At 41.3% G+C, this 27,273-nt stretch overlaps 1 protein-coding gene across 1 annotated transcript in view; it reads left to right on the top strand.

Moving 5' to 3' along the window:
• The window catches only part of slc6a8 (solute carrier family 6 member 8), a 70,985-nt gene extending 56,185 nt beyond the window's left edge, over nucleotides 1–14,800 (top strand). Inside the window, 6 exon segments of the mRNA XM_080764753.1 lie at nucleotides 11,263–11,375; nucleotides 11,469–11,612; nucleotides 12,732–12,834; nucleotides 12,984–13,084; nucleotides 13,772–13,942; nucleotides 14,612–14,800. Coding sequence (XP_080620879.1) covers nucleotides 11,263–11,375; nucleotides 11,469–11,612; nucleotides 12,732–12,834; nucleotides 12,984–13,084; nucleotides 13,772–13,942; nucleotides 14,612–14,749 — 770 coding nt within the window. The 3' untranslated portion in view covers nucleotides 14,750–14,800.
• The last annotated feature ends 12,473 nt before the right edge of the window (nucleotides 14,801–27,273 follow it).

The following is a 27,273-nucleotide window of genomic DNA, read 5'->3' as shown; positions in this document are numbered from 1 at the left end:
CCTTTCTCTGAATTAGGACCACTGGGAATTGCTTCAGAGCATTAAGGGCTGTCTGCACCAATAACGATAATTCTACAACAGGTCGTTTCGAGGGAAGCAATCCGATTGGTTGAGAAACGGCTTCTAGCCGTGGATCAAACCGGCACCGTTCACCACCTAATCGAAACAAAGAATTCAGCTGCTCTGTTTTCCCAGAGCGCTATAGCAAACTCGGTGGCTAGGCTATAGCTAGTTTCTTGGGACATCTGTGGTCGTATAGTGACTACATCTGTCATTCAAAAAAAAAAAAAAATCGCTGTCAGTTTTCAGGGATTTTCTATGTTTTAAGGGTAACTGTTGTAGAACAGTGATGCTTGCGGAACTCGACTTCGTCTCGTTCCTTACCGCATCACTGTCGTGGCAATAATCACGTTAAACCATATCGTGTAATATTGCTTAACTATACAACCTTAACTATGAGACCGTTTGAAACCTGTTCAGACTCAAGCAGATGCCAGCATCCATACCACGAGTCACGGCTATCACGATGGCAACAGTGGCAAACTATACCCAAAGTGTTCTCAAAATAGGCGTTCCAGGGCAGAGGCACAACAAAAATAACCCAATTCCAGAAACGAATAACTTTAATCTCAAAATCCCCCCCAAAGATCAAAGTTTGACGAAAGTCACAAAAAAGGTTAATTCCAAATCTCAAAAGATCTTTACTTTAAACGGCGTGTGTGAAGTCCAACACAAAATCCGTAATACAAAAATCGCAAAAGTCAACAAAAACACTTCTAGAAAGGCCATAAAACACAAGGTTCACACACAACGACTAAGCACAGAGCTGCTGGAACAGGTAGGGTTTAGATAGACAGGCAAACAGCCAGGGCAAAGGTATAATCTAGGTCAAGACACAGGTTCGGTGCAGGAGGCAGGTAAAAACAATAAACACAAGTTGAGAACAGAAAATGTCTGGAATGACTATCAAAACCCCTGACATTGCTTATACATCACTTATTGTTGAGATACTCTGAGCCGGATTATCCATACTGTATATTGCATTGAGCGAGTGCAGATAAACAGTAAGCAAAAACCCTTTTTTAAAATCATTACTTATTAATAAGAACTGTTGCCCGTTGGTCTGTGACCTACACATGGGTTTGGGAAACGGTGGTATAAGTTATCGCACTTGGTGTGGACAACCCTTAAAGCACATTTTCTACCAGTCAACCATTTGACATTTTGTCAAAGTCAACAAAATTGACTTCATCAATCTATATAGGCCTAGATATATACGCCTCACTGTTGGTTGAGTGTAATGTTACTGATCTGGGATCTGGTCCTATAGCACTCACTCCGTATATACTATTGGGTTGGTTGTAAGGATCCCCTCCTTGTTCATGATAACCTGAATGCAATTAGTCTTAACGACTGGGCGGGAACAGATTCCAGGTCAGGGGGGGAATGTCACTGTGGAAGGTCTCTGTGGACAGCAGCTGTTGACTGAAAGCTGACACATGAGCATGACAGGAAGTGAACAGGTCGAAAGCAGGAAGCTATTTTAAAACCAGTGATGGGTAGCTGCCGTCAGTGTGGTGTGTGTTTGTGTGTGTGTGTGGGGGGGGGGTGGGGGTGGTGGGGCGTCGAACAGAAGTAGGTTGGCTGACAACGACTCCATGTGGGAAACTGACCATGTGCAGTTTCTAAATAGTTCCTCATATGATTCTCACCCTATCGGTATGCAGCACGGTCGGGTATCCGGGCAGCTTCTTTTGGCGCTGCCAATCATATAACCTGGGGTCTCTCAACTCGTCTATTTGCGTCAACGCGGGCCGTTTGTGTTGTGTTAACAACACGCCCGCGCCGCGCCATGTTTGACTGCAGCTACTTATGCAGACAGATCAGCTCATAATAATAATAATAATAATAATATCAGAATAATATTAACAATTTTAATAATAATACTCATAATATATATATATAATAACTTAATAATAGTGATGACAATAGCAAAACGGGTGTTTTTTTTACTAGGAATATTATTTAATAAACAGTTGTTATTACTAGTGTTTATTAGTTTAATTACAGGTCATTGTACATCTATTGTATCGGTGAATTCAGGGTAAATTATAGCCTGTGGTGTAAATTAAATGAAAACTAAATTAAAACCTATACAGTAGGTGATTATAGTTTGATAGGATGTTGATTTACTGGTGCAGTGAAGAGCGTGTTTGCTGCCATTTATGCTCACTTCATATTCCATCGCAGATCTACAAGCTTACGGCGCATCACGTTGTGACGGGGTTGTGAGCTTGTAGCTCAGCTGTTTTTGGCATGCGACGTGTCGACGGGCTGCGTTCACGGCGGTGTTGATTTTGACAGCAACTCTTGATTTGGTTTTAGAATAAAATTCCATTTTAGTTTTAGTAATCTGAAATGTTTTGCTTTTAGTCCAGTTAGACTATAAATATAAGATTCCGGTCCATTACGCTATACAGATTTAGTCGACTAAAATGTATCTTTAGGTGTCATAATGCCTGATTAGTAAGTAGCTGCATGCGGGAAAATAGCCGATCTACAAGCTCACAGCGCGTTGCTTGTGAGCTTGTGCATCTGCTATTTTCAGAGACACGTGCACACAACCAATCAAATAGCTTGTCTTTATCTCTTCTCCACTAGTCCCTCCTTTTGTTTTTCGTCAACAAAATCAACACTGGTTGGAAATTTTAAAAACCAATAAAAATATTTAAAAACACAACAACAAAAAAAAAAAACCCAACAACACTGGTTCGCTTCTGGCGCCGTGCGACGTCCATGCATTTACAGTCATCACATGCCATTAGACTGACACACACAGCTCACGACTGTCAACCCATTTTGGGGACGGGAACCCCTTTTGGTGTTTTAAACATTATGTTATACTTTATAGCTATTGGAAAAATAGCAGATCTACAAGCTTGTAGGTCTGCTATTTATTTTTTTAATCGTGAAATATCTTTGAATATATATATTCTTTCACGGCGAACGGTCTCAAATCTTTGCTTCTGGGGGGTTTTTCCCCTAACCTGACGCTGCCAGATCCAAGAAGCTTGCTACACAAGTTTGTTTCACAGCTTATTGGGATCTGGGATCTCGGGAGGCAATTCGATGATGGGGCTGTTAATTTTTTTCAAGATACTTGGTAGATGATTGGATGGGACCGTCTGTCTATCACCGTGTGGGAGTGCAAACACAACCAATCATATTGACGTGTCTATATAGCTTCACATCCGGTTTCGCACATATCCCGCCCTTAGCTCACGCTGATTGGTTCGGTACGGAGCGGTTCGGTGTTAACTCCCTGAGAGGTCCCAGATGGTTGCGGTGTTGGGGAACATGGTTACCCAATACCGCCCCCAGCTGGCAAAGTCAGGTTAGGGTTTTCCCTGGAACAACATATTTTCAGATGGGGGGGGGGGGGGGGTCAGCGGCCCAATTACATATAATGGTTTTTTGGGGTCCTTGACATGAAATATTGAGCACCACTGATATGGAAACATGAGGTTTTTCAGAAAACTGTCATGATTTAGAAATGTCGACATCAGGCCTTTCCACTGTTAAACATCACAGTGGAAAGAATAAGGCTATGAATTAAAAAAAAAAAAGTCCAAGGCAAGTTCTGTTCAGTTTAAGCCTTTATTAATATTCCTTTGCTAGGAATGAAAAACAAAAACAAAAAAAATCAGGTGACCAACATGATTTGTTTTCGGTCACTCAATGATTTAACGCAGCGTGGTTGATTTGAGTCCCGTCTGAACTCGGCTTTAACACAGTAGTGTTAACAATGTGTGTCTCATTGCTCTCTCTCTCTCTCTCTCTCTCTCTCTCTCTCTCTCTCTCTATCTCTATCTCTCTCTCTCTCTCTCTCTCTCTCTCCCTCTTTAACTCTACCTCTCTCTCTCTCCTTGTCACTCTATACACCAACATTAACACATGACCCAAACATCTGTTCCTTTCTGTCAAGAGAGTGAGAGAGAGAGTGAGAGAGAGAGTGAGAGAGAGAGAGATGAGAGAGAGAGAGAGAGAGAGAGATAGACAGACAGACAGACAGACAGACAGTGAGTGAGAGAGAGAGAGAGAGAGGAGAGGTAGCATTGAGCGAGAGGAGTAAGGTATAGAAGATGCAAGTGAAAAGAGAGGGGGAGATAGAGGAAATAGAAGATAAAGAAAGATTGAGAATAATTCTAGAACTGTGAATGAAATTCTGCTCCTGTTGTGTTACTCAACCTCCTACTACACGTGTGTGTGTGTGTGTGTGTGTGTGTGTGTGTGTGTGTGTGTGTGTGTGTGTGTGACTGTGTGTGTGTGACTGTGTGTGTGTGTGACTGTGTGTGGTGTGTGTGTGTGTGACTGTGTGTGTGCACATATGCTGTGTACAGTATGTGGTGGTGTGCGTTTGAGAACTTGTGTGTGCACTTGTGTGCGTGAGTGCATATACACGTATGCATGTGTGCGTGTGCGTGTGTGTGTGTGTGTGTGTGTGTGTGTGTGTGTGTGTGTGTGTGTGCGCGTGCGCGTGTGTGCACTTGTGTGTAGGGGTGTGCATTTGAGAACTCATACAAGATGCACACAAGATACCGTAACTAGACGACAGCACATACTTTGACACGAGGATTAGACGTTTGTTTATTAGCCTCTTTTGATTCAGTGTTTGTTGTGTACATTGTGTACATTGTTGTGTCAGTGTTGTGGGGTTGTGTGCTCTGTGGGTGTGTGTGTGTGGGTATTAACTGAAGGATTATCTAACCAGGACCGTAGACCTCTTGAGATGTGTCTCACCTCTCAAACAAGAGGGCTCCGGGTCTCCAGTACAACCTCTGCCAAAGGTAACTAAGGTAACAATATAAGGTAAAACAATACACCTCTACTACCAGGTAAACAAATACCACAATACTACAGGTATATGCTACAGTACAACAATGCAGGTGACACTATTATGCTGCAATGCTATACTGTAGTTGGCAACCAATAATGCTACACCTCTGCTACAGGTAACAACAGGGCTGGACTGGGACACAAATTCGGCCCGATAGTTTCCGCGCGAATTTGGCCCAGACCAGCCCACCACAACCAGCGCGCAGATAGCAGAAACTCTACCGCCCGCTCCGTCGAGGCACACACAAACGGGCCCTAATAATACCACCACTTTTACAGAACAAAATGATACAAACCAACAGACAACCACACAACCCTTTGTTGCTCTCACAAGAATGATGCTGGCAAAAGGATTGAAGATAGAAGAGGGTTTATTTGTCACTCACTGATACACAGGCACAGTGAAATGATCATGATGGCAGAATGGGCAGCAGGCCCGGACCTTTCCTGGTGGCCTGCCGCCAATTGGCCTGCCTGTCAAAAAATGTTAATATCATGGCGGCCCCCTACAGGGTCGCGGCCCACCGGGAATATGCCCGGTATGTCCTATGGCCAGTCCAGCCCTGATACTACAGTACAACAATGCAGGTAACACCATGCTGCAATGCTATACTGTAGTTGGCAACCGATATGCTACACCTCTAACAATATACGACGGTACTATACCACAGTCCTTCAACAATATGCTACACGTGTACTACAGGTGACAATATACGACTGTACTACACTACAGTCCTAGAACAATATGCTACACTTGTACTACAGGTGACAATATACGACTGTACTAATACTATACTACAGTCGTACAACAATATGCTACACCTGTACTACAGGTAACAACAATATTCTACACCTATACTACACTTAACAACAATATACTACAATGTAGGCATTTAGCAGACGCTCTTAATCCAGAGCGACTTACATTAAGCAAGAACAAAAAGCATGGCAATACATCACATACATAAAAAGTGTACGTAAAAAGTACTTCACCTTAACTACACCTACATCAATATACTACCCCTTAACTAGAGGTAACGACAACAATAGACTACACATTAACTACAGATAACAACAATGTACTACACTTAATAACAATATACTACACATTAACTACACTTAATAACAATATTCACATTAACTATACTTGTATAACTATACAATATACTACACCATAACTACATGTAACAACAATATACTACACCTCAACTACAGTACAACAAAATACTACAGATAAAAACAATATACTACAGCCAACAGTATATATTACAATACTACAGGTAACAACAATATATGGACATGGGCACAATACAAAATACAAATGATGCCTGATGTATGTCATTTAAATACAGAAGAGAATAGTAAATTAGGCTATTAATTAGTAGGCTATTAGTCCTATACTAAACTTGGTGATAAAAGTTAATGTCTTATTAGGGAATAGAATTAAGGCTACGTCATTTTAAATTCACAAAACATAATCTTGAAAAACATTTTTTGTTATGAATTAAATCTGATTATTTTCCGGCCAACAAGTATACACTTAAATAATAATAGCCTACTCAAAAGCAATTAAAATGTGTATTCAAAGTACAAATACATTTAATTGAAATACTACCCATCTCTGATTACAGGTAACAATGATATGCTACTATACTAAAGGTGACAACAACACTAGTAATACTCCAGATAATACCACAATACTAAATGTAACATTAACACTAGTAATACTCCAGATAATACCACAATACTAAATGTAACATTAACACTATAGTAATACTCCAGATAATACCACAATACTAAAGGTGACAACAATGTAATGTAAAGTGTTACAGATGTGTTTGTGTGTTAGATAGCAACACGCTCCACGTGTTTGGTGCACTGCATTCTACAATCAAACGTATTAACCGTGTATATGGACATCAAAGGACAACTTTAGTTTTTTTTTTAGGTTATTATTAGAGAAAGTGTTAATTTTTCTTTCATTTGCTGCTTTCTTTCGTTTTAGGGGATTTTAGCTTTTAGCTTACAAAATGTTACAGCGATTTATTTTTTATTATTTACTGCAGCCTACCAGTGTTGTGGAGCTCGCATTGACGTCGATCTCCTCCTTTCCCCGATAAAGCCTTACTAAAGGATAAAGTGTGCGTCTTCTCCCAATCCTTGTCACTCTTTGTTGTTGCCGGCACACGTGTTGTCAACGGAACGGTAAACAAGAGCCGTGTGTGCGCTGTGTCGCACCAAAAAGTGGTGACCTGTTCCTGTGGGCTACATTAGAATCATTATGCAATCACCACAGACGGCAAAGCATAATGGGTCACTGATGTCCGTGTAACACGTCGGGACACATCGGTGCACGCTCACAGGCTTGTCCGGGGGCATGGAATCTTATAGGTGTGCTTCACTGACTGTGTGTCATACAGGCTCAATGTCAGTTTGACACTTTCAGTAGATCCCGGGATCTTTTGTTTGCCAGATGTAATTTCCTGGGGACTATAGTAAATATAATAAAATTAAAAAATCTCTATAATATTTTGTAAAAAAAAAACAAAAAAACATATTGCTCATATTGCTCGAATGCTCAAAAACGGCAAAAATCCCTAAAACGAAAGAAAGCAGCAAATAAATAAAAATCACACCCGTGTGAACTGAGTGGTGCAACTCCCCCCCCACCCACCTCTCTCTCTCTCTCTCTCATATTAGCAGGCAACAGTGCAGCACTATCCCTCTCTCTGTTTCTGGCACAACAGCGCCCCCTACTGGTACTCATAGTCATACACTGGTGCTCATTAACCAACACAGACACACATAGGTGAACACAGGCATATAGGTGGATAAACGAACTCATTCTATTAATCCAACAAAAAGGATAACTGAAAGAAGTATTTAGTATTGGAGATCAAACGGTCCATGTCATGATGGCCCATTTCTGAGTCAATGGCCGCTCATTAGACACGTTGGGTTTATGGACGCACGCGTATTGGGCTCATTAGAATGAGCGGCCATTGATTGACATGAAAATAGACAATTCACACCCTTTCGGAAAGGCGGTGTTTCGGGAATGGCAGTGTTTCGGAATGGCAGTGTTTCGGGAATGGCGATGTTTCGGAATGGAAGGCTGTCCCCGACACGGACATTGCTGTTCCTTGGAGTGGTTGCACCACTCAAAAATAACACTCTTAATAACAACCTAAAACATGAACCTTGGTAGAAAAAAACTAAAGTTGTCCTTTTAACCACATTTATATTGATTTGAGTTGTATTTATAAACTTTACGTAGCCTACAATTGCGTTGACCTTTGGTTGTGAATAAAATATATATATTAGAGAATAGAAAATATGGAACATATATTACCATATTTACAGACACACGTAGAGAAACAAAATATAAGAATCATAATGAGCATAATGGGAACAAAAAAATGAACACTCCTGACAAATATTGAGAAAATACTGTTGATATGTATTAGTAACTTTGGTGTTGAGTGTTGTGAGCTATGTGATGATGTGACATTCTAAAGATGATAATTGTGACGCATAAAGACAAAAGCAGAAACGCCATCTTCATGGTAACGTTCATTTGATGCCTGCACTGTATTGACCCTGCAGTGACAGCATTATTTACTGTAATATTCTCTGCAAGTGTCATCATTTGAAACGCATACATTTTTGTAACCCCCTTCATATTAGTGCAAATATATAGCCTAGCATGTCACATGAATCATTTTAAGAGCAATGTGCGATGTGTTGAATGAGCAGTAGGCTTGGCCTAGCTTGCCTGAAACATTGACACAGAATTTTGGTGAAAAAAGGAATAGCAAACTCCTACTATTCACATTTTCTTATTAATAATTGACTGCATGAAGCAGATTGAAATAAGTAGAAAATCACTATGAGCTTGATGTAATGTTGGACCAAAATTCTGTATATTTTGTAGCAAGTGACACCATTGTACAGGGTTCAATTTGTAAAAAAGAATATATATAAAACGCTGAAAAATAAAGGAACCCTTTACCATTTTCACCTTATCTTCATATAATTGGTCCTCACTAATCAAAACAAAGAATTCAGCTGCTCTGTTTTCCCAGAGCGCTAGCAAACTCGGTGGCTGGGCTAGCTAGTTTCTTGGGACATTTGTGGTCGTAGTGGTCCTGTCATTAAGAAAATATATTTTTTCAGCGATTTTCTTAGTTTTAAGGGTAACTATTGTAGAATTGCAATATTACTTCAGTGATGCTTGCGGAACTCGACTTCGTCTCGTTCCTGACCGCATCCCTGTCGTGGCAATAATCACGTTAACCCACACCCTCTTGTGTAATAATATTGCTTAATTATAACATGGCACCCTTGAGATGACCTACCAATAATGTCTCTGGTAGACACAGGTTTCTGAACTGTCCACAGCCCACCGATGAGTCACTCTTACAATGAGCATTTATATGAAGATTATACTGAAAACGGGTGGTCTTTTAAGCCCTGTGTACTTGGAGACAAATAGTGAAAATAGCCAATCTACAATCATCGCAATATTGTAGATCTGTTAATTTTTGCTATTCATTTTTTTTTAAGTGAAACACTTTTTGACAAATTTTGAAAATGTTTGACGAATTTTCACACATTTTGACAAATTTTGACGTATTGTGACAAATTCGCCCCAAATAGGGGATGGTTAATTAATTCTGACTGGGTTAAGTTTGATGAAATGCCATGCTATTGATGGAAAGGTCGTCTGAAAAGAAACGTCCACACATTACTGTGTGTGTTGGACACACAGACACGATACATGCTATAGAAGCACGCTCACGGTACTGTAGGCCTACACGGAAAGACACACAAACAAACAAAAATAAACCTTTCAACAAAACAAACGCTGAATTAAAGTCATTAATGACACAACAAGGGGCGGGATTTCATTGCAAATCCGTTTCCTTCGAGGTCACATATCTTAAAATCACTTTAAAACGGTAACATAAACATGTGTGTGATATTCTTTAAAAAATTATAGGGAAATGAATATACTGAATACATTTTCATTGCCATCGTACTTAGTTTGTCACCAAAAAAAAGCACTTTTACATTTCCACCAAATAACATGGCTGCTTGACTATAAACTACTCATAAACAAACACGGCACTCAAGTAAACTACACACAACCGACGACTCAAACTCAGTAGTACTCAAAATAACTTCGTCAATCGAGAACATAACCGACAAACAATTATGCAAGTAGTCGTTGACCAGTAGTAAAACCTTATTTCCCATATCCACCACATGTACTTTGTGCTACAGAATTTGTATCATTCGTCATGGTTTTTATCATTCAGTAACATTACGGAAGAGTTATTGTTGATATGAAACCTAAACCCTTTGACGACGTATAGTTGAGGACGAGAGGATCAGAGGTGAACAGATGACATACATTTCAACACACCTCACTACTACACCTGAACTAACCCCCGCCATCACCAGGCTTTCCACCACCTCGGAGGAAAAGCCTGGTCTCCGTTTCAAAAGTCCGTATGATTCCTGTTCGGGAGCGGGATGATATCGTTACGTCATGCTGTAGTATTGTTTTGTCGTCGACAGGCAGGAACAACAGGCGGCAACTTCCTTTCCCCTCAAAACCGAACTCTCGTATAGCCCGTAGCTTTTATTGAGAATAATCGGTTTGAGGGAAAAGGAAGTTGCCGCCTGTTGTTCCTGCCTGTCGACTACAAAACAATACTACAACGTGACGTAACGATATCATCCGCTCCCGACAGGATCATATACCCAAATGAAATGGTGCCAAGGCTACACCTGAACACCTCAGTCACACACACATCACAAATCTCTCTCTCTCTCCCTCTCTCTTTTCTCCCTCTCCATATCACTGTTTTTCTCCCTCTCCATCTCTCTGTCTCTCTCTCTCTCTCTCTCTCTCTCTCTCTCTCTCTCTCTCTCTCTCTCTCTCTCTCTCTCTCTGTGTCTCTAAATTGTCTCTCTTTCTGCCTGTTTTTCTCATCCTGTATGTCTTTATCTTACCTTCGTCTTTGTATCTGTCTACTTAAGTTTTCTTCCTCCCCTAACCTACTGCTGTGTGTATTTGTTGTGTGTGTGCGTGCGTGTATGTGTGTGTGTGTGTGTGTGTGTGTGTGTGCTAGTTTGTGTGTGTGTGTGTGTGTGTGTGTGTGTGAGTGCGTAGTTAAAAACTGTGCGTACTCTGTCTGTCTGTCTGTCTGTCTGTCTGTCTGTCTGTCTGTCTGTCTCTCTGGGAAAGCATAGCCCATAAATCCAGCTCCAGATGAATGATGTGTCTGTCTCTCACTCTGTGTGTGCATGTGTGCGTGTGTGTGCGTGTGTGTGTGTGTGTGTGTGTGTGTGTCTCAGGTCCAGGCCTGGCGTTCATAGCATACCCCAAAGCGGTGAGTTTGATGCCGGTGGCTCCTCTCTGGGCTGCGTTGTTCTTCTTCATGCTGCTACTGCTGGGATTGGACAGCCAGGTACGCGCACGCACGCACACACACACACACACGCACAGGCGCGAGCACCCCCCCAGAGCCACCTCTTTCTCACTCACTCTTTGCCTCTTCCAGTTCGTGGGCGTGGAGGGGTTCGTGACGGGCATTCTGGACCTGTTTCCAGAGACGTCGAAGAAATACCAGCGCTACCGCCACCAGATCGCCGTGGCCATCTGCTGCATCCTGTGCTTCATCATCGACCTCTCCATGATCACACAGGTCAGTCATATAGGCCCGATGCGTGATTGGTTCATGTTTTGATTGGTATGATATGGTATGATTGGTCCATTGGTTTGTTTTGTTTCACCGGGTTGTGTTTTTTTCATATAGGGCCGGGACTTTTATAACGCGTTAATTGCGATTAATTAACTACAGAAAAGTTATCGCGTTAAAGGTTTTATGACATAAATTTTCATTTATTTTTGTTTTTGTTTTTTGTTTTAGGTTTTATGGCCTCAATTACACCCAAAAAACCTGAACTTTGAACATTCAGTGGATTTTCTGTGGTCTGAAGTTTTCTTTGGGGTTTGGAAGCCTTTTGAGCTACAATGAAAACAGGCAACACAGTGAAAACAGTGACATCTGCTGGCAAATCCCATTGACACATATGGGATTTGCAGGCTCTTACATCACAAACTGCCGGCAAATCAGAGCACCTGTTTGAGCCAGAAAACCCCAGATCACAGAAAATCTACTGAATGTTAAAAGTTCATGTTTTTTGGGTGCAATTGAGATTAGAAAACCTAAAAAAAATAAGAACAATTCCAAAACCTTTTTATGTCACAATCCCTTTAAGAAAATTAACGCATTTAATCGCATTCCTGTTTTCACACCGGAACGTTTCTCACTGGCCGAGTTTCAGAGCAGGCAGTCGGACCGATATAAAACGGCGCACCAAACAGCCTCCAGTGCATAATGCGTTGCGTTGCGTGCCGCCAGACAGACAGACGACAACACACCACCTTATATCGCCTTTGCCCCGTAAATGGGACATTTACATTTCAAAGCTATCGATAACGGCGCGGTTGTGTGCAATTTGCGGAGGGGAAGGTCCCCCAACCGAGTGATGTTATCTAATTGCCAATGTTTTCCACTGTTCTGGAAATTGCTGCCCCAACCCTGTGGAATGCGTTGATTTCTCCCCTTGTAGATCTGCTATTTTTGAAAAATCGTGAAAATGTGGCTCAAATCTTTGAATATATATATATATATATATTATTACATGTTTTAATTTCGATGCCAGGCCTAAATGGATTAAGTTTTGTGACGGCACAGTGCTCTAACACGTATTTGTGTGTGTGTGTGTGTGTGTGTGTGTGTGTGTGTGTGCATGTGTAGGGTGGAATGTATGTTTTCCAGCTTTTTGACTACTACTCCGCCAGTGGAATGACTCTACTTTGGCAAGCCTTCTGGGAGTGTGTGGTGGTGGCCTGGGTTTATGGTGAGACACGCACACACACACACACACACACACACACACACACACACACACACACACACACACACACACACACACACACACACACACATTCACACACATTGTGCATTATGTATTGTGTTTTGACAGTGTGTGTGTGTTCTGTGTACTAGGAGCTGATCGCTTCATGGATGATGTGGCTCGTATGATTGGCTACAGACCGTTTCCATGGATGAAATGGTGTTGGTCTTTCATTACTCCCACTGTCTGTCTGGTAAGACGAGGATTTTTTTATTTAACGATATGCACCCGGTTAAATTGTTCTTTAATATAACTGTACATACTGTACCGCATCATGACGGCATTGTATTTTGTTTTTGTATGGTAAATTAGTCTGTCAAAGATTAAATCCAATTGATTGGTACGGTATGCTCAAAATACAAATATGTTGTTTTATAGTATTTTAGTGTTTAAACTGATGCCAGTTTCTTGGATTTTATGGATTTCCTAGTTCACTGAGGCACTACACGGTCTCTCTGCATTTGGTATATCTATATATATATATATATACTGTATGCAGCACAAATCTTTGAATATATATTCTTTCAGAGCCAACGTTCTTTTTTTTATTTTTTTCGACGTCAGGCCTAAACTGATTACACGTCGCTCTGGATAAGGGCCAATTCATACTCCTATTTTAGAGCCGAATAAAAGTCGGTTCGGCGCTGTAGAGCCTACAATGTGACGTCATTTGAGGTGTGGGGGGGGGGGGTAGCCGGGTAGCCGGGTACCGTCCTAAAGTCGTCTCTTCGGTGCTACTGAACATTTCTGACGAGCACTACAGCGCCGAAACGGCGGTAAAATAAGAGTATGAATCGGCCCTAAGAATGTCTGTTCTGCAAAACGGCTAAATTGTAGATATGCCGCCCAGATAACCATCTATCTCTCTCTCTCTCTGCAGTTTATCTTCTTCTTCCATCTGTTCAACTACAAGCCTCTGACCTACAACAACTCGTATGTGTATCCGTGGTGGGGCGAGGTGATCGGCTGGTGCATGGCCCTGTCCTCCATGCTGTGCATTCCCGTCAGCGTGCTCTACAAACTCGCTGCCGCCAAAGGAACCCTCAAGGAGGTTAATACATTTTCTAAAACGGGGTAGTCCCAAATACTTGATTCTGATTGGCTGGTTATACCGTCACGTGACCGGTGTAAAATTCCACCGATAACTCCACTCCTTCAATCACTTTATAATCATTCTCAGCTGATTCCAGCTGTACTGGGGAAGGGGAGCGCTTGATTGCCTTACAAACGCATGCCGTGCGGGCGTGTATAAGCACCGCCCCGGCTCATATTATGACTGTGAATGTGGGGCTCCTAGGCAGCCCCGTAAAGACATCAAGCGCTATTCTCCCGTCACATGGCCTATACTTGCCGAGCAAAACAAGGAAGTGATGTGGCTCGCTCTGGTGGCGCAAAGCGTAGATACTTTTGTGAATGTAATAGTTTTATTAGGTTAATATTGCTATAAGTTTGTAACCGTCTTAGAAAAGCAATAAGCCACTCGAGGCCCCAGCTTACCGGGTATTTTACAATGGCTGTGAGAGGGTATAGAAGACCCTCCGCCGCGCGTCGGCTCTGCCTACGCCCCCCCCCCCCCCCCCCCCCCCCCAGCCATTGTAAAATACCCGGTAACCTGAGACCTCTCGTGGCTTATTGCTTAAATCTAAAAGCTCACAATATCACAATCCTCTATACTGTTACTCCTGGTGATGATAATAATAATGCATGTTGTTGTTTTCAGCGTTGGGCTTACCTGACCACGCCTGTGTGGGGCCATCACCATCTGGAGTACATGTCCCCCGACACCGGCATGAAGTCACTGCCGTCCCTGGCCCCGGGCTCCGACGACAAGGTCATCATCTTTGAGAGCGTCATGTAGGCCTTTCCACCAATCACAGCTCTTCGTCATCTGTCGTCCCCCCCCCCCCCCCCACCACCACCTTCAGTTCCCGAACCCCCTGTCGCCACACGGATCATACGGATTTGAAATGGAGAAGAATTATATTCCCTGGGTTTTATCGTTTGATCAAACGCCACGACACAACAAGCCAACGCTTCCCAAAGATAAGCCGTTTTATTAGGGGATTTTTTTTTTTTACTGTTTACCCATTTCAAACAAACCTAAAATGTTCTGATTTTTTTTTTTTTTTTTTCAAATAATTTTATTTTGCTATATAGCAATAATTAAATGTCACAGATGACGTCTCGGGGTGAAAGTTCTATACCAACATATATAGGTCCCAATGGGCTGGGGGCTTATGGCAGCAATGCCATGTTGTCTTGGAATGGGGGCACGCATACTTGCACACTCATGTACACACACACACACACACACACACACACACACTCTTGGCTTTTGTCCATTAGTATCTGTGGCCATTACACGTTCAGCTATACATCACCACGAGAACCTCCTCCATCAGTGATGATGACCACATCACCTTGTACAGTAATGACAAGCACTGCAATGCTGTGCCATTCAAAACCTAAAAAAAAATAGCTCACTTTAGTCTCGCGTCTCCTTTTGTACACATCTGTAAAAGTTTCATGATCCGTGCATGTGTATAATATGGTCCATGTATAAAGCCTTCGTTTATGCTTCGGTGTTTGCGCGCCGAAAACAGCCGGCCCATACACACGACGCGACGCGTGAGCTTCTAGGTCTGTTGTCTTCGCGACACGCGACAAAGTAGAAATGGGGCTTATATAAAAGACAGAGTTCTAAACAAGCAGACTGACGTAAACCTGACCACACTCAATGCTGACCACTATCAGAACCTGAACGTAAAGCTGGAAATAATTTTCTTTTTTTCTTTTTTAAGAAAGAACCGAGTTGAATCGGCCTCTTAAAATGTCAACGTCCCCAAACTATATAATCTAAGCACTTTAAAAACGAGACACCCTGAATGTTGGAAGTTTGTTTCACCAAACAAATAAGACACCACAAAAGAACATCTAAATCTTTAGAGACTTAATCTCCCTTTATATAAATATGACCAAAGTCCTGCCATTGAGTCAACTTTGACAGTTTCATACTTTTAGAAAGCCTATTTTGTCTTGAATATTTATTATCCCCCGGTTTCAGCTGTCTGTATAGCCTTGAGCCTATTGATCACTGGCTGACCTATAGGATCAGTCTTCATCACTGGCTGACCTAGGATCAGTCTTGATCACTGGCTGACCTAGGATCAGCCTTGATCACTGGCTGACCTATAGGATCTTGGTCTTGAGATGTGAAACCATGCTGTTGATTCACACAGTGAACATGTATCGGTTCCCTTGTATTTCTAAAAGGCTACTTTGAAGGTAATTCTGTTTTAGTGGACAGTATCACATGAGATGAGACGTCGTCACTCAATGTGCAAATAATGAATCGATTAAGTGCCAAAAGGATGTAGATTTCAACCCTGCAGGGTTCAAGCTCTGACCCTCGAACCCGGCGCAGGGCTCCATGGCTGCCATATGAACCAGTAAACTGCCTAGATCAGTCCTCTGTACGCGCGCACACACACACACACACATCGTACACATCGCACACACAGCTACAGACACAGTAGGACTAATGAACCGGTCGTTAATGACCACGGCGATCTTCAGTAAGCATAGGATGGTGATGCCACCGTCATCATGAGTTAGAAGTGTGGTTTGGGTCAACTAGGACAGACTGTGTTAGACATAAAGATGTGTTATTATTCGTTAGAGCCGACTTATATGTATTATTGGAAACAAACGACAGAGGAATTAGGACGCAAAGGGAAAAGGACGGAAAGGAGAGAGAGAAGGAAATATGGAAAGGGAAGGGAGGGCTCACAAATTGACGCCAAACCACGCCTTGTGTTTTTGTCTTAACCCCCGGTGAACCAATTTAGGCCTGACGTCGAAAAAAAAAAAGTCTTCTGAAAGAATATATATTCAAAGATTTTGTGCCGCATTTTTAAGATTTTTCAAAAATAGCAGACCTATATACAAGCTCGTAAGGGCGCCACTCGGTGGCGCGCTATGAGCTTGTAGATCTGCTATTTTTCAATAGCTAAGTATGACATAATGCTTAGTTAAAACAACCAAAAGGGGTTTCCCTGCCCAGAATGGGTTAAACGGCTCTGGTTTAACAAACCACTCCTCCCGGAAGTCTGCAGGGGGCGTGTCTTAACATCTAACCCCTCCCCTCAGTAGGGGGCGTGTCTAACATCTAACCCCTCCCCTCAGTAGGGGGCATGTCTAGAACTCTGTCTCTAAGCAACCACTAAAAACATCAACCACTCATTGGGAAGATAGAACAATTATTAGAATGTAAGATTATACTGTCTAAAACAAACAACAAAAAAACATTTGCACATTGTAAAATAATATCACTAGCACTTTTTAAGAAATGTGTTAGGAATATCAATTTTTGGTTTTGTTTTACATATTGTAAAATGGATCAGAGATTTATTTTGTTAAGGTTTTTATTTTGCTTAAACATACAGTATGAAAAATATATATTGAATAATATATATTGTGTGTTATATATTTGATGCAGTATGTAATTGTGATGACGATGATGATTTCTGACTGATCGCTCATGTTTAGCTAACGACACGCGCAGCACAGCTGTCCAAAACAAAAAATCTGGTACAGTTGCCTCGGTTTTTATTACCATAATCTATATTTAATTTGCTCTTACATTTCTCAGTATCATCAGCATTGTGCCTGTATGGCTAGCACAAAAAACACACTTCCTAAATATATATATTTGACATGCTGTGCTTTTTAAAAGCCCTTCTAACACCAGTGATGATGAGAACAAAAAAATCCAACTGGCTTTCAAATTCTAGTAGTTTTGAATTTCAAATTCTAGTAGTTTTGAATTTCAAATTCTAGTAGTTTTGAATTTCAACATCTGTTTTTAAGATTATCCCTTAGAATCAATTTGCATCTTTGCACAGAAAAAACCTTTGTAAACATAAAAGGAATTCAGATTCTAATATAAATCCCAGTCACTGGTGTGAATAGGTCTTTTTTGTCTTGAAGCAGCGTGAAGCTAGTATTACACGGGTGATCAGAAAGACCATATTGCTGCGATGCAGTAATGCCTGGATTTATATTCCGTTGTGTGATGGCGACGCGTGACAGAAGAACATGAACGTTATAACCACGTGGCCGGTGCTTCGCGGCGGAATATAAATTGAGTTTAACGCTCACTCTGAAAGGGAAACTTTTTCTTTTTTTTTTTTATGATCAAGTGCTCAAGTGTTTGAAGAGTTTTAGCTTTAGATGAATTTTAAATTGTTTAGCTTTTTCTCTGTGTGTTTTTAGCAGAAAGTACAGTATTTTCCCCCTCAGACCTCCCAAGGCTTAGCATTCATGTTATGATTTATCCAAAATAAAACAACCACCTTCATAGCCTGCAATCTTCGGTTCATAAAGGAAGTATATATTTTTTATCTGAGACGCTTTGTTAACCACATTAAGCCTGGCATCCCGTTTGAATGCTGATAATATTTTAGATTATGTGTACGGTAGTTAGACAAAGTGGTTAGCTTAAATATGTCAGCATTTTGTCCAAATATTTGATGTCTGCTACTCTGCTTTCAACCCAGTTAATTCTGTGGCGACCACCAGCCAAAAACCAGCAGTTCTTCCACTTTTTGAACACACGCCGTGACACGGCGCAGAAAATGTTTGAGATTGAAAATGGATAGAACAAGCCAGATATGTCTGCTGGCGGATGGAACTGCCATTTCTGAGGTGATTTGACACCCCACATACACTCCTCCTCTCCCCGATGTTGGTGAGGACGGTTTTGTGTCTGGCTACAAACGCCTATGACTAACGCCAGGGCTCCACTGGGCGCGTATGGGCGCGTTGCGTCTCTGACGCGTGCGTCAAAAAACGAACCGGTTCAATTTTAATGGTGACGCACGCACGCGGCACGCACGCACGCACAACGGGGGCAGTGGAGCCACCCTTCATTGATTAAAAAGGGAACATTCTGTGACGGTGACGCAGACGCGCCCAGTGGAGCCCTGGCGTAACGCAACTCCGCCTAAACACCACCTTGTCAACACAATGCAGTCCAATGCAATCTAAACAAGTATCAGTAGTACAAGTACGATACACGTAGACAAAGTAGGCCTATCTAGTAACTAAAGTTTCAAAATGTAGTGGAGTAAAAAGTACAATATTCGCATCTGTTATGTGGTGGAGTATAGAAGTAAAACTATTGGGAATTGGAAATATTCAAGTAAAGTACAAATACCTCAAAATTGTACTTAAGTAAATGTACTTAGTTACTTTCCACCACTGACAGCCTCAATGTCGCCAGGGATGACCTCAGCTCTGTACGTTTCTGAAAATCATAAAATAAATTGAATGTATTTTTTTTTTAAAGGAAGAACAAATTATGTTTGCACTCGCAGACCATGTTGAATCAATCCTATATTTCCAATTCAAGTAGGTCCAATTTCCAAGTCGATTATACTGCAACTAAGAACGGATTATTTGACTGTGCCCAACTGTGCCTAGCAGTCTGATTTAATGATTTAGTCCCCACCCCTTTGGGGTATGTTTGTCATTGTACCTGACGTGCAACTTCCAATACAGGCACATTTACAAATAATATATTTACAGCCAAATATATAATTTCTTAAAATAAGCAGACATGGCAACACTTAAAAAGTTTCTCTCTGGCGACTGGGTTGCTGTACTGGCATTGAAGACACATTTAGTAGAATCTATAATCTGGGGGGATGAAAAAGTAAAAACCTCCTTAAAAGTGTATCTTCCTTCTAAACAAAATACTGTCCATAGAGTCGAATACTAACACTAGCCATTGTTAATAGTGAGATTAAGGCTAATCCCAATAATATTATTTTTTTTTTGTTGAAAAAGTGTCACTGAGGTGTGTGTGTGTGTGTGTGTGTGTAGACAAAGAGCTGGACATTTACTGACACATCTTACAAGCCAGTATTTTTTATTTGAATATGTGTATATATCTTTTGTGGGCTTTTTTCTTTTTCTTTTTTCTTGTGTACGTCCAATCATTGACTAGCCTGGGAGGGGCAAAAAAGTGAAGAAATTTAAACAACTTGTAAGTCATTTAAAAATTTAACTTTAGAGAAATGTATTTTACCAAAATTCATTCTGTTCGGTGTCCTCATGTCTCTCTGCCAAAACGGTTTTGTGGACAGTATCTTTGCTCCAAGCGAAAGGCTGCTGAACTGAGAAGATGTAAAGTTTACAGGACTGTAAGACCGCTCATGACGCTAACTTTACAGTTCTGTAAAAACACTCGGTGTCAGCTATAAATGTTACCTTAAAATATGGATGGGACGATATGGAAAAAGTACAGCCATAACTCAGGTCCAGGGCATGATGGATCATGTCACGATGCATTTAAATCTCCGCAATATTTACAGTTATTGTGAGCGTTTACCGCGATTAAATGAATGATGCTTAACGTCCCATATTATCCCTACCACAAAACTACTCATGCCACTGTCAACTGTAAACTGTAAACTTCACAGTACTGTAAAACTGCTCATGCCTATCTGTCATCTGTAAACTTGACAGTCCTGTAAAGCTGTTCATATTACAGTACTCTCTCTCTCTCTGTGTGTGTGTGTGTGTGTGTGTGTGTGTGTGTGTGTGTGTGTGTGTGTGTGTGTGTGAGAGAGAGCGCCTAATACTCAGTAGGAGGGATGGACAACAAAGGTTTACGTATCAACCTTAATATTCCTGAATGATATCTTCCCCAGTAATAGTACCTCCACAAATACCGCTGTACTCTGTCTGTCTGTCTGTCTGTCTGTCTGTCTCTCTCTCTCCATATGCACACTGATGGCTGAGAAGGATTAAGGATACTGTCTTATCAACTCTGACACCTATAGGCTGTATTCCGACAGGCACAGAACATCTCATTTGCTGCCCTAGGTTCTCTGGGTTTCCCCAAATCAACTTGTCGCTGCTCAGTGTCTTCATGTCAGCATCAGATACTATACTATGTATAATTTATAATTGATGTTATCCAGGAAACTCACTGCAGAATACAGTATAAGCCTATTATGCAATGCAGCCAACTCTCCTTGGGATGCTAAAGATTTACTGGCTGACCTTATATAACGGGACTATTATGTACATTTCACTTTGTTATACTTTGACACTTCGGAGCGACTCGCGGCAACAACTGACCAGAGATGTTTTGGTTTTTAAACCGCCCCGGGCCACATCTGGTTCATCTGGTGTCTTAAGTTGGATTTGGGAAACCCTGCCCTGCATGTACTGTATACCACTGGAGCCTGTTAAAAGCTCAAAGAGGTCTAAAATCAGATGTTCTGTCCTTGTAGGGAATTGTCTTGAGGCTTCGGACAACAGACTCGAGGCTTTTAACGTATAAGACGCACACTATCCTCTCCACTCTTGTGGAGGAAAGTTTAGCCCCCGGTCTGTGTGTCCGTTCCGGTCGTATACCTCGCATCAACCCCCAGTGTCTTGTTCGTTGCCCTTGTGTAAGTGGTGTCCATGTGACTTCCTGTAAATTACCAGTCTTCCATTCATATCGCTAGATTAGCTTATTGATTAGGAGTTAACTATGTTAATTATTGACTGTATTAATGCTATTAATGACCTCTGGGGCTTGAAACTAACGACTTGCCGCCACCAGACAGCTGCTGGCGAATTGCTTGGGTCTCTATATATACACTGCGAAACACCTCGTCTTCTGTTTCGCTGGAGAATGAAGATTGTTCGAATATACCGTCTTGTGGGGGCTATGGTACCAAATGTATACGCCGTTGTGCGACAGTGAACTGTTGATCAGTTCTTGTGACGTGCGATGGAGTATGACAATGAATTCAGCTTAAAGGAGTTAGTTTCATGCCCCGATGACATCACCAGTGTTCCCTTGCCCTTTGACCCCTGTCTGTTTGTCGGGTATACCACTGTGCTCACAACACCAACTAAAACCTATGGCAATAAAAACTAAGTTCATGACAAGACGACGGTTTGAATGTGTCGTTTTATTTGAGAATATGTTTGTAAAGGTGTCAAAATATCCCCTTTTTCAGTTTCCTCCATTTAAAACTGGTGGTTTAATTTCTACGATAAAAAGATGAAAATCATGAAAAAGGCATACTATAGTTCATGTTTTTTGACGACAAACTATTTTCATGATTTCGACGATAAAACAAATGTGATAAACATCACGAAAAAAGTGATTTTCAGCATCTAGACACCCATTCAAACTTTAAAATGTTCATCTTACGGTGGACATAAATGTTCATCTTACGGTAGACATAAATTAATCTTTAAAATATTTCATAGTTTTAGAAATATGGTGCTTTCAAATTTGAGAAAATTATAATGGGGGTCAATCATGGCAGATTTTGGCACGTCAAAAAATCACTTTCACCTAGAAACTCCATTCACATTTTTTATGATTCAGTTTACTGTGGACACACATCATTTCTTTACTTTTAAATGTTTTGTAATTTCTGAGTTATTTAACTTAAACGCCCAATGCATATTGTCAATGAAAATAGCACAAACTTTGGCATGCTATACTAGTCCTATATACTTAGACTAGGTATACTATATACCTAGAAACTTTAAAATGTTCATCTTACGGTGGACATGTTTGCCTGAAAATGTATCTTTGAAATGTTTCATAGTTAGAAATATAGTGCTTTCAAATTTGAAAAAAACTTTAATGGGGTCAATGGCAGATTTTGGCACGTCAAAAAATCACTTATAGAAACTCCATTCACACTTTTTATGATTCAGCTTACCGTGGACACACATGCTGGAAGTTTTTACTTAGAAATGTTTTGTAGTTTTTCAGTTATTCAGCTTAAACGCCCAATGTATTGAAAATGGCAATAGCACAAACTTTGGCATGCAGTCCTATACTACTTACACCTAGAAACCCCATTCAAACTTTAAAATGTAGTGCTGTCGCCTCACAGCTAGAAGGTCCTGGGTTCGATTCCCGCTCGGGGCGCTGTGGGTGCTGGCGGCATGTTTCCTCCTCCGCGTCATCAGTGCCCATACCCGAAGGCGGGGTTGGCAAAAGGGCCTTTCTGTGTGGAGTTTGCATGTTCTCCCCGTGTCCCCTAGGGTAGGTACCCTCACAAAAACATGCAGTAATCCTGGTCTCTAAAACTGCCTCCCCCTGGCCAGCCGGGGCGCCTGATGGAGGGGAAAGGAACTGGTTGGAATAACGTGTTCCTTCCACGCGCTACGTCCAACCAGGGAAACTCCCCCCTGTCAGGTGTAAAGGAGCAACTTGGACACTCAAGCATGAAGGAAGCATGAGTTAAGTCCGTTGCTCTCCCCAGGTTGGCGGAGGGTGTGTAGAGCCCAGGATCACATTAGATGATTGACACAGGGGTGAAAAATGGGTTACAAAATCGTGGGATAAAAAATATATTAAAAAAAAAAAAAAAAAAAAATGTTGTTCATACGGTGCGGACATGTTTTCCTGAAAATAAATCTTGGAAATGTTTTAGAAATATAGTGCTTTCATATTTGAGAAAATTATATTGGGGGTCAATGGCAGATTTAGGCATGTAAAAAAAAATGCAGGCCCACATGAACGCACCCAGGGTGCCGGCCCAATTCCGGCAAGCTGCCCCGAATCCGAAACGGTTGAGAAATGAGTTACCGTGTGGGGGACGGGGGTCCCTCTACTGTGAAAAACAACCATGCTGTTTTCATGCTCAGACGTACCCAGCCAGCCAGCCACCTACCCACCCACCCACCCACACACACACACACACACACACACACACACACACACACACACACACACACACACACACACACACACACACACACACATAGCTCCGTAAGGGAGTGGTTGCACCACTCAAAAATCACTTTCACCTAGAAACTCAATTCACACTTTTTTTATAATACATCTTACTGTCCTACTCTATGGCTCTGTTCTTGCTCTAAAGCCCAAACCACACCAGCTGTAACTCCTTGCAACTACTCGCAACAAAACAAACCACACCAATGCAACTCGAATACTCGATCCTTGCAACTAACTGCCATTGGGAATAATGGTTGCAAGTAGTTGCATGACCCTCTGGTGGTGTGGTTAGGGCTTAAAGGAGCATTTCAAACTAGAAGGCTTTCTTACCTTTATTTGTATAGTTGTTGAGTCCCCACCAAAGAGGTCCATGTGTTATTTTGTGCAAAAGCGCATTATTGGCTATTTCCCCTAAAGGAGAACGGGGTAAGATGAACCACTTTTAGCTTAAGTTGTCCTGGAAGCAAGGCAAAATGTGATGGCAGTAAAATCTAATGATCTACCCATATTTCAGGATGTCTTCTATCACTTGAAATGATGAGTAAGCATATGACAAAGGGCCATGAAAATATGACCTTTAAAAAAAAAAGTGGCTCAACTTGCCCCAGGTAAGGGCCCAGGGGTAAGTCGAACCACATGATATTTGAATGTTAAAAGCTTAAACTTGAACAGATAATGTATTCACTTATCAATAATAATATAATAACAGTTTTCCCTTTAGCAAATAGTCTTATTTATTTGTTTATTTATTATTTAAACACTATAAGGACAATTAAATAAAAGTTTGTTATTCAGAACCTTATATTTGCAATATTGTTAGTACAATATTGCAAACTTCTGTTAAATGAGTATGTACATGCAAATTAAAGGTCATTCAGTATAATTTGAGTAGCAAAGACTTAATAAAAAAATATGAATAGTGATTCCCATTGACTCACCCCCAGACATTGGCTCATCTTACCCTAGCCACCATTTTAGAAAACAATGACTAGAATAAGCTACTTCAGACAATTTAATTGCTAAATGATTAACATGGTTCTATCCATTGGCAAATCATCAACGTGTATGATATTACATTTTAGACCTAGGTACATTTTGCTTTGTATAGCAGTCATTTTACGTGATGTGTTGAAATTTTACTTTGACCGACAAAAACAGTTTTTTGTGTAAAATAATGTTTTCTACTTTCCCCATGTGCTTCCCAACTTCACAGCCAGGTGTAAATTATGGATGCTTACTAGATTTAAGGTCACATGGCGACACAGGTTTCTAGTTTTCTAGATAAAGGGGGTGGTTCAACTTGGACACTGGCTCATCTTACCCCGTTCTCCCCTACCTACCATAAGCCCTCAATGAATTTAATTGAATTGCATTGAATTCAATGGAGCATTGGGTTTTTGTGCTAATTCGCTTTTTTCCATCGCTCAAAAATCTTTTTTTATATATCCTCTCTTCATAATGTAAATAGTATCCCAATAGTATGGAGAGTGTCCTTGCCTTTTGTGTGACAACACAACAGTACCCGAGAGAGGACAGTTGGAAAGAGTAGTACTCACAGAGTTCCAGATCATTGGCTGTGTCCTTCCTTCTGTACGTCCCCTCCACGTTTTCCACATGCACCAGACACAGACGAGACACAGAGAGTGACAGTTAAGTAGCTCTGACCCTGCTAGCTCCCTCGTCAAACCACTCTCCCTCCGGAGATTCCACAGATGGTGTATAGGACATCTCGCCTCAGGAACAGCACATACTACAACAACAATAACTTTAACCTCGTGAAACCCTATTTTTGGGACAAACATACAGTGAAAATAGCTATTAGTGCAAGTGTGACCAAGGCCGAATCAGCCACACAGTATTTTGGCAACAGAATATTCTTTATCGTTATTACTTTGTAAGACATACAACCATTAAGTATTTGAGGTGCACTATTTAAAGTGCGAAAGATTTCGATGTTGCACAACCCTATTAAGTGAATAAACCTGGGCATATGCCATCCGTTATTTAATTGAAGAGAAACGGAAACTCTTTTGTCATTATTACTCTTAGCTTCAGTTTGTTCAAGGACACACACAGGTTCACGTTTTACCAGGTAAGAGAGCAAAAACCATAAATAGGCGGAGAGAGACTGACACTGAATCATCAAAAATATACGTCATGTCATCTCAATACTCCATCTGGCCTGCTCGTTTGTGCTTTCGACATGGCATCTTTCTTTAGCACATCCACGTATAGGTAGGTGTGGGACGTCCTTTTGATATGCCCTGTGTTGTTTCCCACAGTAACTCCAAGCTTTTTGGCAGGGAGTTCCCGGTGTCAATTGCAGTGACCTTATCTTACTGACTGCTACATATGGGACATGCATGGGGGAACAATTTTTAGTGTATCTGGAGACTTTCTGCAGAGTAACAATAAAGCCTGTTACAGGTGACAACAGCCGACCTAAGAAGTTGTCTTTCGTTCATGTTCTCTTTTTATAAGACATTAAGGTCTGGGTGTTCAAAACGTATTAATGCTGAATAAATCCTGCATGGACGCTTGCTTTAGTAAACTCTGAAACGAACATGTTTTTGTGATTGGAAAGCACTGTGTCATATTTGATTTTTAAGCGTGCTAAAGGTGACTTGACTTGACTTAAATGAGGGGGAAACGGAAAAGAGCCTTGCGCAAGTTCAGTCAGGAAATGCTTTGGAGTTGCAGGCTCCAGGCTCTCACGCTTCTGCTCTCAAACAATCGCATACACATGTGTCACATTTAAAGAGGGACTCATTTACTTGTGTAAACGTGCCGGTGTCGGTTCTTTTAACTTCAGTCATGTCTTGACTTTGAAGTTTGTTATTTTCTTTGTTTATTTGTGTTGTCTTATTATTATTTTTTAATATATGTTTTATCCCACGATTTTGTAACCCATTTTTCACCCCTATGGGCTCTACACACCCTCCGCCAACCTGGGGAGAGCAACGGACTTAACTCATGCTTCCTTCATGCCCGAGTGTCCAAGTTGCTCCTTTACACCTGACAGGGGGGAGTTTCCCTGGTTGGACGTAGCGCGTGGAAGGAACACGTTATTCCAACCAGTTCCTTTCCCCTCCATCAGGCGCCCCGGCTGGCCGTCCTGGATGTTTAGGGCACTATTATTGTGAAACTTCCGGTTAGGGTGCTTATATAGCTGAAGCCTGTTGGCTTCACTCACCTCAGACACACTCAGCCAGAGTGACACTGAGAGACATGCAGTGTTTGTAGCAGCAGAGACACGGTATGAGAAGTTTGCAATGTTCATCCTTGTACACTGTTGATTGATTGTCATCTTGAACTATCAAGATGTTTTGTAGCTTCAGTGGACTGAACCGCTTGTATTATCCACAGTGTGATCGTTTGGTGACTAAGTACCTGCTTGCTGTGACTTCATTTGTATGAAGTTCGAGGTGGCCTCTCCAGACCTTAGCGCCCTCGATAAGCGGAGCGAGGTACAGGAGTGTTTGTTTGTTTTCTTCGATTTGGGGCTTAATTATTGTATTTTGTTTGAACTTCCTTTTGGTTTCTGGTACATTTAGCTATTGTGCATTTTGCTTTGGTATTTGTCTTACATTGAAATTAATTGAGTTATTGTATCA

Source organism: Protomyctophum bolini (genome assembly GCF_963924005.1).
Source record: "Protomyctophum bolini genome assembly, chromosome: 5".
NCBI classification, from domain to species: Eukaryota; Metazoa; Chordata; class Actinopteri; order Myctophiformes; family Myctophidae; genus Protomyctophum; species Protomyctophum bolini.
The sequence above is the reverse complement of the archived record's forward strand: the minus strand, read 5'-3'. Positions and strand labels throughout refer to the sequence as shown.